The sequence below is a fragment of the Takifugu flavidus genome, chromosome 9 (genome assembly GCF_003711565.1).
Source record: "Takifugu flavidus isolate HTHZ2018 chromosome 9, ASM371156v2, whole genome shotgun sequence".
Classification (NCBI taxonomy): domain Eukaryota; kingdom Metazoa; phylum Chordata; class Actinopteri; order Tetraodontiformes; family Tetraodontidae; genus Takifugu; species Takifugu flavidus.
Window position 1 is genome coordinate 3,679,930 of NC_079528.1, and position 14,308 is coordinate 3,694,237.

Below are 14,308 nucleotides of genomic sequence, written 5' to 3' on the forward strand. Positions count from 1 at the left end.
GGGCTCCTCATATGGCAGCAAAAAGACCACAATCACAATCCTCAATCTAAAATGTCTTTATTCCTTTGTTTTGCTTCTCACACACTCTGATGTCCTCCTGGGGGACACTCACAACACCATTCTAATTATAATCCTGAACCTAGATTCTCCAAGAATGGAAGTTTAGCCAGACACTCCTGTGACCTAAAATTAGCCCCTCACACCCCCCATGGAGAGCAGACTCCCCGTCAACACACACACAGACACACACACACTAAAATCACTTTACTTTTTCCGAACTTACAACGCTGCTGGAAGTATTTCACACGCCTTGGTGGATTTTGCTTTTCTTTTTCCCCCCAAATTTTGTGCGGTTTTTCTTGGACTGAAAGAACACCTGAAAGGCCTCGATGGTAGGTAGGCGTTTTGGGACAAACATCCTTTTTTTTGTTTAAAATGATTGCTGTTCATTGACCTGCAGATTAAATGCTTCCATTTTGATACCAATGCTTAAGGAGCACAATAAATCGGGGCGCATTTGCTCTTTAGCGCTGTAATTTCACTTTTATCTTGTTTTTACCCTGTAAAACAGCAATTATAGATACATTACATTGTGAGAGGAATCTCACATGCATTCATTTATTACTTCAATATCCATTGTTACTATTATCACAATAACTGTGTCCAATAAACCACGGCATCACAGCTCTGTCTTCCTTTGTAGTTGGCGATTCAGAAGGAGAAGCGTTGACTTGCCTCAGCCCGGAGCTAAATGATCTTGGGCCAAGCTGCCAACATGAGTTTGATGGACATCTCGAAGATCTTCTCTCTGCTGCAGCCAAAGGAGGAGGACGAGCACAGCGAGCAGTGCCAGGCCTTGAACAACGCTGTGAGCAGAGATGATGTTATTCTGTTAAGTGAGCTTTTGTCTCAGGGGAGCTACCGGAAGTCCATCAATGCTCTAAGCGGCTGGGGCGTCCCGGTGACCCCTCTGCGTACTGCCGCTGCACTGGGACACCTGAGGTGTTTGGAGGTGCTGCTGGATCACGGTGCAGAGGTGAGATCAGGACAGGCCGTAATGCTGCGTGCAATGGGATTAAGTCACCAGGCATATGCTGACAGTCTGCTGGTGTGTTTGAATCCAGGTTGACAGCCTGGACGTGAAGGCTCAGACTCCGCTCTTCACCGCCGTTAGTGGGAAACATCTGGACTGTGTGGTCGCGCTGCTGAAGGCCGGGGCCGATCCCAACGGTAGCCAGTATAACAACTGCTCGCCAGTCCTGACCGCTGCTCGGGAGGGAGACGTCGATGTCCTCCGAGAGCTCTTGAGGTTCGGAGCAGAGGTGGATGTGAAACCCAAAGTTCCAGAGTGGGCCACAAACGCCACAGCGTGCAGAGGACCCCTTTACATCTCAGCTGTTTATGGACACCTGGACTGCTTTAAACTGCTCCTCCTCCACGGAGCCAACCCCAACTATAACTGCACAGACGAGAAGATGTTGGCCAGGATCAAGCAGCCAAAGACGGTTGTGGAGATGTGTCTCCGGTACGGATGTGGGGTGGAGTACATCCAGCTCCTCATAGACTTCGGGGCAGATGTGTATCTGCCCACACTGATTGTGGATAAATCTACGAAGCAGAATGAAGCTCTGGCTCTGCTGCTCAAAGCGAGAGGTGAGATGCCGAAAACAGTTTTTTACACAAACACAAAAATGCGTCACGGCCTAAAAACAATCTTGTTGATCCACGTTTGATTTGTCTTCACTTCAGTTTGTCCCAAAACACTGATGGCGCAGACTCGGCTTTCGATACGAAGATACCTCACACTTCCTGATAAGGAGGCTGGGATTGACAGTTTGGACCTACCTCTGATGCTGAGGAAGTACCTGAAGCACAGCACTGCTGAGCTTTTATGATGCTCAAGTTTGCTACTGAGTGTCTGACCTGTTCTACTGTCTTTACTCATTGATTGCTGATTAATTCCACTGGCATTCTCTTTGTTTTTACACATTGCTATAAAATGTCCCGGTATTTTTTATTTTATTTTAAGAATTACTTTGAGGTTTGTGGTTAACTGTGATTTGAATATATAAAGCTGATTTTTAAGTATTCTTTGTGAAGGTTCATTTCCTGTTGGGTTCCATGTTTGAGAATTTCTTGTCCTTGAGACGTGTAGCACCAAGGTTGACCGCTAGAGGCCGCAGTAATACTGATTTCTGCTGCATTCACCTCGAAAGAAAAATAAAAACAATAAGTTTTCCATCTTTATCTATTACATAATCAAATAGAGTTTCAGGTGTGTTCTTCAAAAGAACAAACACACGCAGGCAGAGTTTCTGCAGAACACAGCAGGGTGTCTTTGATCTTTGATCATGTTAGCAAGCAGAGTGATCAGTCTAAATTTCAGCGTGGCCAACTGGGGGATTATGTTTACATAAGTCTCATTACATATGAATTACTGCATATTCATGCGCTCGCTCACAGTTGATGAGTCAAAGTTGAGAATCCTGAGACGCATCCTCGCATTATTGCCTCGTGTTTCAAAGCCTTCCTTTCATAATGCCTCCTACAGTTAATGGGTCAGTTGGGACGAACACCTACGAAACAGGAAATTATGCTCCACTACAGGAAAGCCCAGCACGATGTTTTCAGTGGCACATCTGACGCTTGACATTTGGTTTCTGTAGAGGTTTTATTTTCAACAAAAGTACAGCTATATCAGATATGGATTCATTTTTACAGCAAAGTACAACATATTCCCAGTGCTTCTGATTACATCAAAACATATAATGTACATACAGTTGGAATCTCCACTCTCCCATTCACAGTTTCTGGATTGAATAGGCATTATTTTCAGGATTTTCATTTCTACAACAAATAATCAAACCCAAAAGGCCACCCAGAAAAAAATAAATTGCTAATGGTGACAAAGGATGCTGTGATTTTTCTGCAATAGGCAAAAAAACCAACCAAACAAACAAAAAAAACAGACCTCAAACTAGATGATATTATACAATGAACAGATTCCAAAGATGAGTTGTCAGTCTTCCGTTGTTGTCGTTGAACACCACATCAATACATGGCTCGGTGAAGACTGTTGTACCCTGACTATTCTGAAATCATAGACCAGATGCAAAGGCTTCCTAACTGAAGACGCTGCTATGCGAGTGTGCACGGGTGGAGCGAGCGGCACTAGCGCGGCCTGCACGAGGCTGAGCAGCCTGTGACGCATCCCATAGACAGGCCGCAAACTTGACTGACGGAAAGATCTTCAGTGGCACGAAAAGTTCTCAGCAACAAGGTCGGATGAGACAGAAACTAAAAGCACGCCACACATCCTTCCATGAACGGGGTCCGAACGGCAGCGCTTGATACCGCACGTGGTCAAAAGAAGAGAAGAACTCATTTGCGCTGGCGAGTCGTGACGAACGCGTTCCCAAAGCAGCGACGAGCACAATGTGAATCTCAATGAAGTACTGAGTGCATGTGTGTTCAGGATTATGTTTATTTTTAGCTCATCCCGAGAGGTTTCGCATTTATTCCCCTCATCTGCGTGACTACAAATCTATACACACACACACACACACACGCACACACCCACGATGATTTGATCCACGGCCGTCGTAGAAAAATGATACCCGTTTTTTTTGCCTCAGCGGTTAACGGCGTTAAAGAAAACGGTTTGACCTTTAAATGAGAAGGACAGAAGCGGAACGTTGAATAAAATGAGGGTTCGGTGCCCATCTCATGTGGGCAGAGAGCATTCATTCACCTGCTGAGAGTTCAGTCAGCACGGGGGGAGGAAACAAAGCAGAATATGTCCCGACAGCCTCCCCCAACAAAACCTGACAATAAATAAGACAAGCGTTAGTGGACAGTGAGCGGGGGACAGGTGGACAGAGAAAACTACTCCCTTTAGTGAGATCTGATGGGTTCACAAATGGCAGCTTCTGTGATTCGGGAAGGAAATAAAAAATAAAAACCCAAAGAAACTAAACAATCTGTTAAGAGTTTTCTTAAGTCTCATGCAAAATATTGGATGCCACAAGCATGCATTTACCTGGTACTGAGGTCTACAGCACGCTAGGACTGGAACAACATTCGTCTCCAACGCAAAATACCAATATCCAAATATATGATCTGTAATTTTATTTTACATTATTTACAGTGTGCAACTAATAAAGGTAAAATAGATGATTCTCTTAACTCACTCTTAATAGTATACTAATGTGAAGCTTATGTGAGCTAATGAAACGTGTTTTTTTTACACCCTAGTCTACTAAATTAAATCCTCTTTTAAGTTAAATAGATAATAAAGAACCTCTGTCTCCTTTAAATGTCTGAAAGTAAAATAAACCTTTTGTGCAATAACATTACCTCTATGTGTAACATATTCTAATAGTGAGATTTGTGTGTTTCAGTCAGACACCACAGCATCTACTCATACAGGAGGAGGCCTGACCTCAGAGGTGCTGACCTAGTGGATCTCAAGCACTGGGAAAAAGAGATTCTCCCAGTATGAGAGAGACAGAGAGAGATGCAAGTCTCCCACTGAAGGGAAAATACATGACTAATTCAAATCTGCCCGTGAAACTGAATAGATAATCACTAGTGGAATGCTGGAAGGCACTGTTAGATAGCATCTCTCTTCTCCGCAGCAGAACGGGCCTGCGAGTGTGCATGAATATGTCTGTGTGTGTGGTGGTGGTGGGGAACGGGGGCGGGGAGGGGAGGGGAGGGGAGGGGTGGTAGCACGGGACCTGAGGTTACCATGGCCTGGGAACCGATCTTTTCTTCTTCTTTTTTTTAACGTTTGCTGCACAAGACCAGAACATTATCTTCCACAACAATCTCACTGGGAGCCATCTCTACAGACACCAGCAGCCAACTCACCCTTTTCTCAACTTTCTTTACTGAAACAAAACATAATTTACACAACATACAAAACAATTGTAATGTCTTTTTTCCTCCAATTGGTTATAAGGCCTATAAGAAGGCAAACAAATGACATAGAACAATATAGAACTCTTCCAACTTACATTGTAGTGAATAGTGAAGATATATAATGTTATATCACATTGCACAAGTTGTCATACTGTATATGTACTGTCCATGGGGTGTTGGAATTCAACACAAAATGTACTTCTGTATCAGAGGTAAGAAATAGAATCACAAACCAAGGACAGATGTGCCACTCACATTCCGACTGTAGGAAAGAATACACCTTAGCTGATGTTGCCCTCCGTCAGAAGTGCTCTAAAGCTGGGGAGGTGTTGGGCCTCTCAGAGCTGCCCCGGTGGGGTGGGGTGGGGTGGGGTGGGGTGACTGAAGTGAATCAATCGGGCTGGGCTACGGCTAATTGGCAGAACGTGGTTCTGACCTGGACAGGATCTCGTTGGGAAGGGGGCTGGCATGATTTTTGAAACTAGAGTCTTTGGCGACCCATGAACCCTCTGGACATCCACATAATGCACAAATCCATCTGTGCCCCCCCCCAGGTGCTCCTTTGGTCTCCCCTCTGCTGTTTAGGGCTGTGAAGGAGAGACCCCCTCAGGACTGCTGTGCTTTGGAGAATAAGAGCAAATCCCGAGGATAAACTGTTCTGTACTCACAGCTGATGTGGAAGAGACTTTTTAGACTTTTTAGACATTTTAGACGGCGGCCAACATGTCACATTCCCTTAGCTCTGAGTGGATGCTTTCTGATGTGTTCCGGAGGTAGGCTGAACTCTTTCCAAAAATCCAGTGAGCTGCTGGCACAGTGCTACAGGGGTGGTCTCTGGGGAGAGCGGGGAAGAGCTGGCCGACCGTAGCCTGCAGATTTCCTGCTTCTAGCCATTTCATCTAAGTGGCTAACCCACTGTGGAGAACGGCCTGCAGCCCGTCGGTGTGATCGTGCATGAATACCCTGTCAGACCTCATTGGCGAAAGGACGTAAATATTCTATCGGTGTTCCGACTATTGATTCTGTTCCTGACCCATCGTACCGTGGCCAGTGGCAGGTTTCCAAAACAATGACGCTCTTCCTCTGGGAGCCAGTGACTCACAGAGCCCCAGCAGGCGGGTAGAGAGATAGAGAGGACAGCAGGTTTGTTGCCAAGAGCATAAGAGGAAACGCTGTGACTGCTGAGAACAGGCGGCTGCAGCATGCACAGGGGTAACGAGAGAGCAGTACAGGGCGTCCAGGTGAGGTCCAGATGCACAATTGGGTAGGATGGCGTTGAGAGCGGAGCCTCACACGAATCCTTCAATCGACCCGAATTCCGTCTCACATTCAGAAGAATGCAACAAGCTTTCTCAGGTAGTTGCAGCACAGCAGGATTTTAGCTTTGGGACACAAACGCGCGACACAGAATGCTCTCACTCGGCCTCGCGGTTCCATCTGGACGATGGCTTTAAAATAAAACAATAGAACAATCTGAGTAACTCCGGAACATTCAGATGGCGTGAAAATGCAGAATCTGAGGAAGGTTGCTGACAGTCGACTTAGCTGGAGATGCATTAGAACAAAGAATTGGACTTAACATATATGGATTGTAAAGTTGTTTTTCCTTTTCACTCGACTTCTCTTCAGTCCTCGCGGTGTTCCATTCACACTTATGAATATTGGTCCTTAACGTTAAAGTCTGGTGTACACGTGTTGGATGTTTTTGTTTTTCTTCTTCATGGAACACGATCATCCAGTGTTTAGTGCTTCTAAGAAAAATAGCTGGTCCTTCAGGAGAGTCTGTGTATCTCTATTTCTTAAATGGAGCTAATCTACTAAAATTTTGCCAGAAAGGAGCCTGGCCTCTTTTGGATTGACTGAATTCAAAAACCTCTCCTTGTGCCATGTCCTCCGATACCTCATACTGCCCCACACTGAGAGGGTCCTGCGGAGGCGGGTATGAGGGGGGCGTGCACCTGTTTACACCTAGGAAGACAGGTGCAAAAGAACACAAAAGGGAGGGGGAGGAAGGAGGTGCGATGGTGCAACCAAGAGGGAAAAAGAAGGGAATAACAGGGAAAAACGTCAGTAACACATCTGACAGAGAAACAACACAACATGAAATCATGCTTCCAGAGAAAACAGCCAATGATGCACGGAATGAGCTATTAGTCCCAACATTCCTGCATAATACACCTGAGACATGATCCTTTATCTTAACATGATGGAAGCTGAATTGAAATAAAAGTGGAATTCAGCTCTAGCAATGAGACAAGGGACACTAAAGATGCTATTCAAACAAACCCTGTGGCAGGCAAACTAAAGAACCAATGGGTGACGGTGAGCTAACCAGGCTGTTCTTCTGCGTTTGTCGGCAGCTCGTTTGTTTGAATAACACCTGGCGATACTGAAAGGTTGGAGCCAACAGAAAGCCGTTAATATGCACTTAACTACAGCCTAAATGTAGTTTAGCTACGGTCTACAAGCACCACAACTATGCTAGTGCAATTCTGAGATTAGATGCAATCGATATTCGGAGATGAGTCAAAAGCTGCCATGGCCTCACGAGAAAAAAATCCCGCTAGTTGTTTTGGTTTAGTTATTAAGACATTTTTGGTGCACTTCTGTTTGTGGAACAGATTTTTAGGCAATCCTGAAAACAAGGATAAGAAAAGATTGAACGCATGGCTAGTGCCAAAGTTCATGACTACAGCCCCTAGTGCTGCTTAGCTGTTGCCATGGCATCTTATTGTGCTAGCTCTAAGGAAAACTCTAGTGGATATACCTTTATCATTTTCAAACCATGTCCATACAACATGGCCTTCTTTCTCAAGATGAAATCTATAAATGAATCTGAAATTCAAGAGAGTACTTCACCTTGTGCCAGCCATGTACACATACAGCACTTAGAAACAGACATTTACTCTTGACAGATGTCTACAGGGGGTCCTAATGTCAGAGACAACATTCCAGCAGTGGTCACAGGTTAATTAGCACCTGAATGGATGGACATGCTTACTGTGAAACTGCTGGTAGCAAAATTACCAGTAATGGTACGTGTTTAAACATCTAACCTCACACTGAGATGGCTAAATCAGGAAGGGCGATACCAGCTGTTTTGGGACATGCACGTCCTCGATCGAATGGCTTTCTTGAGTAACTTTTTTTATGTTATTGCAGTGAGTATTTGGTGAAGTTAGTACAGAGTATTTAGTGGTTTTAACTCATACCGCACCACAAAGACCTTTTCCATACGCATCTCATGGGCCCTTTGCTGCACCCCAGCCGTACGTAACCAAAGTCAGGTGATATTTATGCATCCCAGATGGAGCCTAGCTTTAAATTCCTTTGGAAGTCAATCATATATTTGGGAATCTTTTGGAGTCTTCTACTGCTGAAGACCATCTCAGCGTGCTCTGGCCCCTTTTCTCTGACCTCTGGCATCAAGGTTCATCCCGAGATCTGCCGCTCACTGGATATTTATATATCAAAGACAGATCACCTTTCTTACTTACTTACAGTCTGATGCTCAATTTGAGCTCCGGTCGACATGTTGAGATGCACTGAATATCTATAACGTGATTGGCTGATCACATCCTGTGGTTGGCTCCCATCTGTATAAAGTGTCTTCTGTCCTCTTCCTTTCCTCAGATGGTGGTGTCCTTTCAGCCGTCTCTCCCCTCAAATTCTCTTGTTATTCACATTTTGTTTCCTTGCGTTGTATTTTATGATATTCACACCAGTTTGTTCCTGGATCACACAAATCCCATTTACTCTGAGTCCATCTGTCCACCTGCAGTCCATCTGTCCCTCCCTCCTCTGCCCCTAGTCACGATCTTAGCATCCTAACATGTGCACCCTTGAAGTGCCACAGAGTCACTGATACTTGTCTCGGAGCCAGGTTATTTTCTGATTCTTCAATGGCTCCAGACATCTAAAATCACCTGCAGCCTTCAGGGCAGTTGTTTTGTTAAAGCAAATGATGCAGTAAAAGGTCTATGAGGCCCGTACCGTGGTGTTTCTAGCACCAGATAAAGATGCGAGTGTCATCTTTAAAGGTGCGACAGGATTTACGTGTCCCAAACGTTGATATCACCCTTTCAACTCAATCCTCCATGCAAACACCCCTCTGTCTTTTCATTGGTGCTTAGCAGTTACTTCAACGCATATCTCGCCACCCTGGTCTACGTGTTGGCGAACAATTGATTCAACGAAAAAACCATGTTGAAAGCTTGAAAACACCAATCCACTAGCCATCAGCTCCCCAGTCATAAACCCAGCGGGTGTGTTTAATTAAAAAAAAAAAACGTGGCAAGTCAAGAAAGTAGGAAAGCAGATTCAGTGAAGAGTAAACAGCGATGAGAAGACAGAGCAGACCAGCGAGGGGAAAAAAGAAAGAAAAGAAAATCACCTGATATCTTCTTGTTGCCTCACCTTTCTGTTTGGTCACCTTTCTCACTGTCATGGCTGCCTGTCGCTTCTGGTATTCAGAGATCTCGAAACCTAAGAGAGCAAGTTAGAAAGATTTACGTCAGATTTTGACTGTAACGAGTCACAAGGAGCTATATGAAAATATACAAATACACCAAAACAACCATCCACCCTAAACACAAGATTGAATCAAGCGACTTCTTCGACAACAGGAGAAGTTTATTATTGTGTGCTGTCATAAATGATGCCTGGGTAAACGTTACACAAACTCTCAAAACGTTTTTTGAGAGTTTTCTGGGTCTCAACAAAAAACTGGAAACAGAGAAACTGAGACTGTTGCGTCTTCATCCAGCTTTAGATTCCTTAAAACATTGATGGCAGATGAAAGTTCTCCACTCTCAACAGCCCAAACCCTCACCCAAAAGGCCACAACAGACCCATGTACTGTGGGCATACCTGTCAGTTCTTACTGCTGAAATAAGGCAAAATATGTTCCAAACCTGAAATAATCCCATTTTCCAGTGACATCCTTCACTCTTTTAAAATGTCTTTTCAGACACAAGAAGTACCTATTTTATAGTTCCAAAGAAATCCCTCCTTGAAGTGCCACTTGACAACCTTCTTGTGGAGAGGGGTTTCAAACAAGACAGCAGACCCACAAGCTACTTTATTTATGGTGGCCAGTTAGCCCCTGGTAGATTCTCTGGAAGTAAACTGCTCCAAAGGACCAGGCAAAAAGTGGCCCTGGAGACCCCAGAGAGGAAGCTCAGGGTTGGCGTAATCTGTGAGAGATGCTGGCCTGGAGCCAGAGCACAGGGAAGATGCCTGCTGGAATCTCTCTGTCTACAGGCTTTGGCCAGATTCAGTCTAAAACCACGGCAAAGGTCTATAGGAGGCCAGAGCTGCATGGAACACACAGCAGAGCCGAGTACCCTGCAACCCAAACGATGAAATAAATCTAAATATAAGTCATAGGTCATTTGTATCGTGCGGTCTGACAACCGGAAGGAGCAGCCGCTATGAGCTCCACCTAAATCCGGTGGTGTTTACATCACGCTGCACTCCAGCTGCTGGCTGTAGTTTCGCATTACAGACGGGTTGGCAATTACGGAGGCGGTGATCCAACTTATGCCAATGCACAACGACAGCCAATGACCTCACTATATCAACAGAATGACAGCGGCAATCACTTCCTCTGACAGCAATAATTTAAGAAAATACTAGAAAACAGGCTCCACCTCCTAAAATAAAATGGATCAGCAAGTCAGCAAGGATAAACTTCCTGTTGATGAAGAAATAGGTCCTTTCATGGTACATTGCTGCAAATAGGACATCTGACTGGACCTCTTCTGCTCACTGGGAAAGACTGAAATGCTTTTCAAACACGCAGATGCAGAACTAACCAATTTTCTCATCCTCCTGAACCATTTTCCTCTCCTCGTGGAAGGCCCTGAGCCAGCGGATCTTCTCCTCCGGTTTCTTGGCCAAGAAGATGTGGATCTCCTCGCTGTCTTTGTTGCACAGTTTGAAGGCATTCTTCACACTCACATTGAAGTCATCGTCGCGCCCGTCTATAGCGTCCCGCACCTCGTAACGATCCATGTCGATGCGGCCCTTATAGTACAAGATGTCCCGGCGTATCAGATCCTGAGAAAAGAAAGGAAGCACTTATCAAGATGAGCGCTGAACATTACAGGTGTTTGTGGAAACACTACACCAACACAATTACAATGTAAACACACATACCTCATAATACAGTTATTTGGTTATTGTGACACTGATACTAGCTGGAGTTGCCCACAGCTAACGACCGCAGTGTATCCTATTTCGTTTGCAGGCTGCTTTAGGTTGCAGAGTCCCATGAAGGACAACAAAGGCAACAAGTATCAGTGGACAAATGCCAAAATAAATGGTGTTCTGGCACTGGGGGACACAGAGACGATGGTTCTGCTGCAGCAGAGCTGGATTTTCCCATGCTTCCACGCTGTACCAATGTTTCCGCAGCAACCACAGACAGATGAGAATTCTCCCCATTTACATGGTCAGTGATAGTTTCAGTCACAGGGGACAGTTGTATTTGTGAGCTCCTGCGAATGATTTACTTGTTTGTGTGTTTGGAGACCACTAAAACACTAGACAGCCTTGAAGAATAGATTGGAAAGGATGTAGCGATTGAGTGGCATAATATTGACGTATAACATATATGTGGTAAAAGCTTCACACACACACACAAACACACACACACACAAACCTGTTACCATCATCTCACTTTTGGTGTGTGTGTTGTTACTGGCACATGATTTATAAAAGTTTACACTTACTTAATTAACCATGGGTCTCGACTGTAGTATTAATACTTAATATTAACACATCACATTTGCCAGGAAGCCAAAAAGATCACTTTGAAGAGCTTGACTGAAAGTGTTTCTGGAGGTACGAGCATATCATTTATTAATTGAAGTCTTAATTCTGAAAACGTTTTCTTTGTATATTTTGCATGTTGGCTAAATCAGGATAACCCAGGCACCTACTGGCACAGCTTTTGTACTGGGACAATATAATATATTGGTCTAATTGCAACAAAACTAAAACAAATGAATAAATAAATAACGGGCTACTATAAATAAGCATGCAAAGACAAATCTGAATCAGTGCGCTGGAGGAGCTGGGAATAAACAGCACCCTATTACTAATATTCCCTCAGGGCTGCCAATACGCATGTAGTACTTAGGATCTGCTACAGAATCGTGTAAAACTAAGACTAGAATTCACAATTGAAGGTGTATGGGCGAGGAATTTATTAAGGGAACACTTGCAGTGACAGGAGTACAGAAGATAGAACAACAAAAACAAACAATGCCCATTTTAAGTGTTTATCTGTTCTCCTTTTGGTGTATTCAAGTGTGTGATGATGCTGATGATTCAGCTCCTCTGTGTGCGCACACGTGTCTGTCTACGTTTGTGTCTGTGAGAACACATTGAGCAGCTTAGCCGAGCATGAACATCTATCTAACAAGACAGCACAGCCTCGCTACAGCCAAAACAGCCACAGCTCCCGTTTGGGAAAGGTGCAGAGGATTAGAAAACATCTTCACTGGGGGGGTGCTAACATCTCAAACAGTGTTATATAATCTATTTGCAGAAAGAAGTCACATTGTCTTTAAACGTGTCTGCCACCAGACATGTGATGTATCCTCTAAGATAATACTTTCATCAAAAAAGAACGTGAAAAGCTAGATGTATGGATGAGGGAGATGTAGGGATAGATGGAGAGAGAGAAGAGAGCAAGCCTACCTTCTTACAGAGGACCAGCTGGTGATCAAAGAGAAAGAACACTCGCTGCTGGCTGCGTCCATACGGCTGATAGATCCATGACAACTCCCCAGTGTAGATGAGCTCCGAGCTCCTGTCCAAGATATCGTCCCCCTAGGTGAACACACAACACACAAAGAAGACATATGCTGAAGGCTTAACTCTGCTATCGTTCAGGTCAGGACTTGAAAATAGTTACATAATGTTTTTGTTTTGACTCTGATGCTGTCATCGAGATCGCTGTCAAGTCCATCATCTTAAAAAACAACGAAAAAAACAAACCAATTACTGAACCTATTGTAAAGATGTATTTGGAAATATAAATGAAGCTAGTCCTGATAAACCCCAGTCCCATCCATCTAGTCTCTAGGTAGGATCTACTGTACCTCTCAAGCACCAGTATAGAGATACTTTAAGATATTTTAAAAAGATAATCATCTTTTATGTGATGAAATTGAATCACATATCACAAGTCAAATATATATATATATATATATATATATATATATGCATTGCAACAAGTAAGACATTTGTGTTTTTTGAAGACAATTTGGACATTTAAACATATACAGTTAACCTAGGTAGTTTATTAAGATACCAAAAAAGCAATATAAATGAAAAAAAAACATCTGTACTCGGGCATAAAGACACACAGTGATCTGTCAGTTTATCGACATAATATAGTTGGATTTAATCACGTATACACGTCCACACACACCTCCCAGTCCAGGACAGAAGCTTGCCACTGGGCGATTTTGTCAATGTTCTCCAGCCTTCGCTTCCTCTCGTTGATCTGCTGAGTGACGTTCCTCATGACAGCCAGAGCAGCTGCCACATATCGATAGTCACTGCAGACAAAGTGTGCACGTAAACTACTCTGGCAGAATGCAAAAGTCAAAGTTAGAGCCTCAGCCATACTTAAATTGTTGTAGCAAGGAATGCTTTAGATGAGCCTTACATTTCTAAACTCAAGAAACAGCATCCCGACTTCCACGCTACCGTCAAAGTAACGCAGCACCACTATATTCACTCTAAATTGAATCATCCACAGTTTACTCTGACTGCATCTATGCTAATTGAGCAGGGTCTATTTCCCTGGCTTAGTTGTGATGTGGATCCGATCTGCAGATAATGTGCAAGTGTGTGACGGAGCTGTGAATGTGTGTGACAGAGGGGGCCTATATCTGGCAGATTCTCTACAGTTCCTAACACTGCGATCTGGCAGGGAGAGGAGGCAGAGCTGGCACCTGTCCCTCTCTGGCTGAGAACGCCTGGTTTGTGAATGACCTGGAGCTGGCTGAGACACGCTGAATCACTTACACCATGTTTCTGTGGGTTTGCACCATGCATGAATTTGCACATCTGGATGTTTGTGTTTGTGCCTGCGCGCCATAACAGATCTCCGCACCCTGTTTATGCGGAGAGTGCCAGCAGAGGTCCAAATTCACATTTAAACACTCATCTATTTATATCCACAGTTGGACACATTTATCCGATGGCCATGTACCACATGAAAATATTTAGCACACTGAAGCTACATCAGAGAGATGCTAATGGCCGAAAAAGATGGTATATCCTCATGATACGCTGCTGCTGTCTTGATCTGCAATAACATTTCAACACCTTACATGTAAATTGGTAAATTTGTGGACATACACAA

General features: G+C 44.1%; 2 protein-coding genes across 10 annotated transcripts in view; one reads left to right on the plus strand and one right to left on the minus strand.

Moving 5' to 3' along the window:
- Positions 1 to 22: 22 nt before the first annotated feature.
- On the plus strand, positions 23 to 2,000 carry LOC130531908 (ankyrin repeat and SOCS box protein 12-like). The gene is made up of 4 exons (XM_057044100.1): positions 23 to 392; positions 704 to 1,036; positions 1,125 to 1,653; positions 1,750 to 2,000. Exons 2-4 carry the CDS (start codon positions 752 to 754, stop codon positions 1,893 to 1,895), a joined length of 960 nt encoding a protein of 319 aa, XP_056900080.1. The 5' UTR covers positions 23 to 392; positions 704 to 751; the 3' UTR covers positions 1,896 to 2,000.
- A 652-nt stretch (positions 2,001 to 2,652) lies between these two features.
- Positions 2,653 to 14,308, minus strand: part of LOC130531904 (rho guanine nucleotide exchange factor 9) — a 36,365-nt gene continuing 24,709 nt past the window's right edge. For 6 of the 9 annotated variants that reach the window (XM_057044081.1, XM_057044080.1, XM_057044085.1 and 3 more), the window contains 5 exons: positions 13,367 to 13,496; positions 12,631 to 12,762; positions 10,740 to 10,983; positions 9,340 to 9,408; positions 2,653 to 6,891 (listed from right to left, as the gene is read on the minus strand). In XM_057044081.1, coding sequence (XP_056900061.1) covers positions 6,716 to 6,891; positions 9,340 to 9,408; positions 10,740 to 10,983; positions 12,631 to 12,762; positions 13,367 to 13,496 — 751 coding nt within the window. In that variant the 3' untranslated portion in view covers positions 2,653 to 6,715. Of the gene's footprint in view, positions 6,892 to 7,690; positions 7,759 to 9,316; positions 9,409 to 10,739; positions 10,984 to 12,630; positions 12,763 to 13,366; positions 13,497 to 14,308 lie in introns of all 9 variants that reach the window. The other 3 variants (XR_008952232.1, XM_057044082.1, XM_057044084.1) reach the window with 3 other exon arrangements.

Excerpts from the sequence above, each read along its gene's own strand:
- LOC130531908 (XM_057044100.1), top strand. The coding sequence starts at position 752 with ATGATCTTGGGCCAAGCTGCCAACATGAGTTTGATGGACATCTCGAAG. Across the intron at positions 1,037-1,124 it reads TGCTGGATCACGGTGCAGAG|GTTGACAGCCTGGACGTGAA; the intron begins GTGAGATCAGGA and ends GTTTGAATCCAG. Across the intron at positions 1,654-1,749 it reads TCTGCTGCTCAAAGCGAGAG|TTTGTCCCAAAACACTGATG; the intron begins GTGAGATGCCGA and ends TCTTCACTTCAG.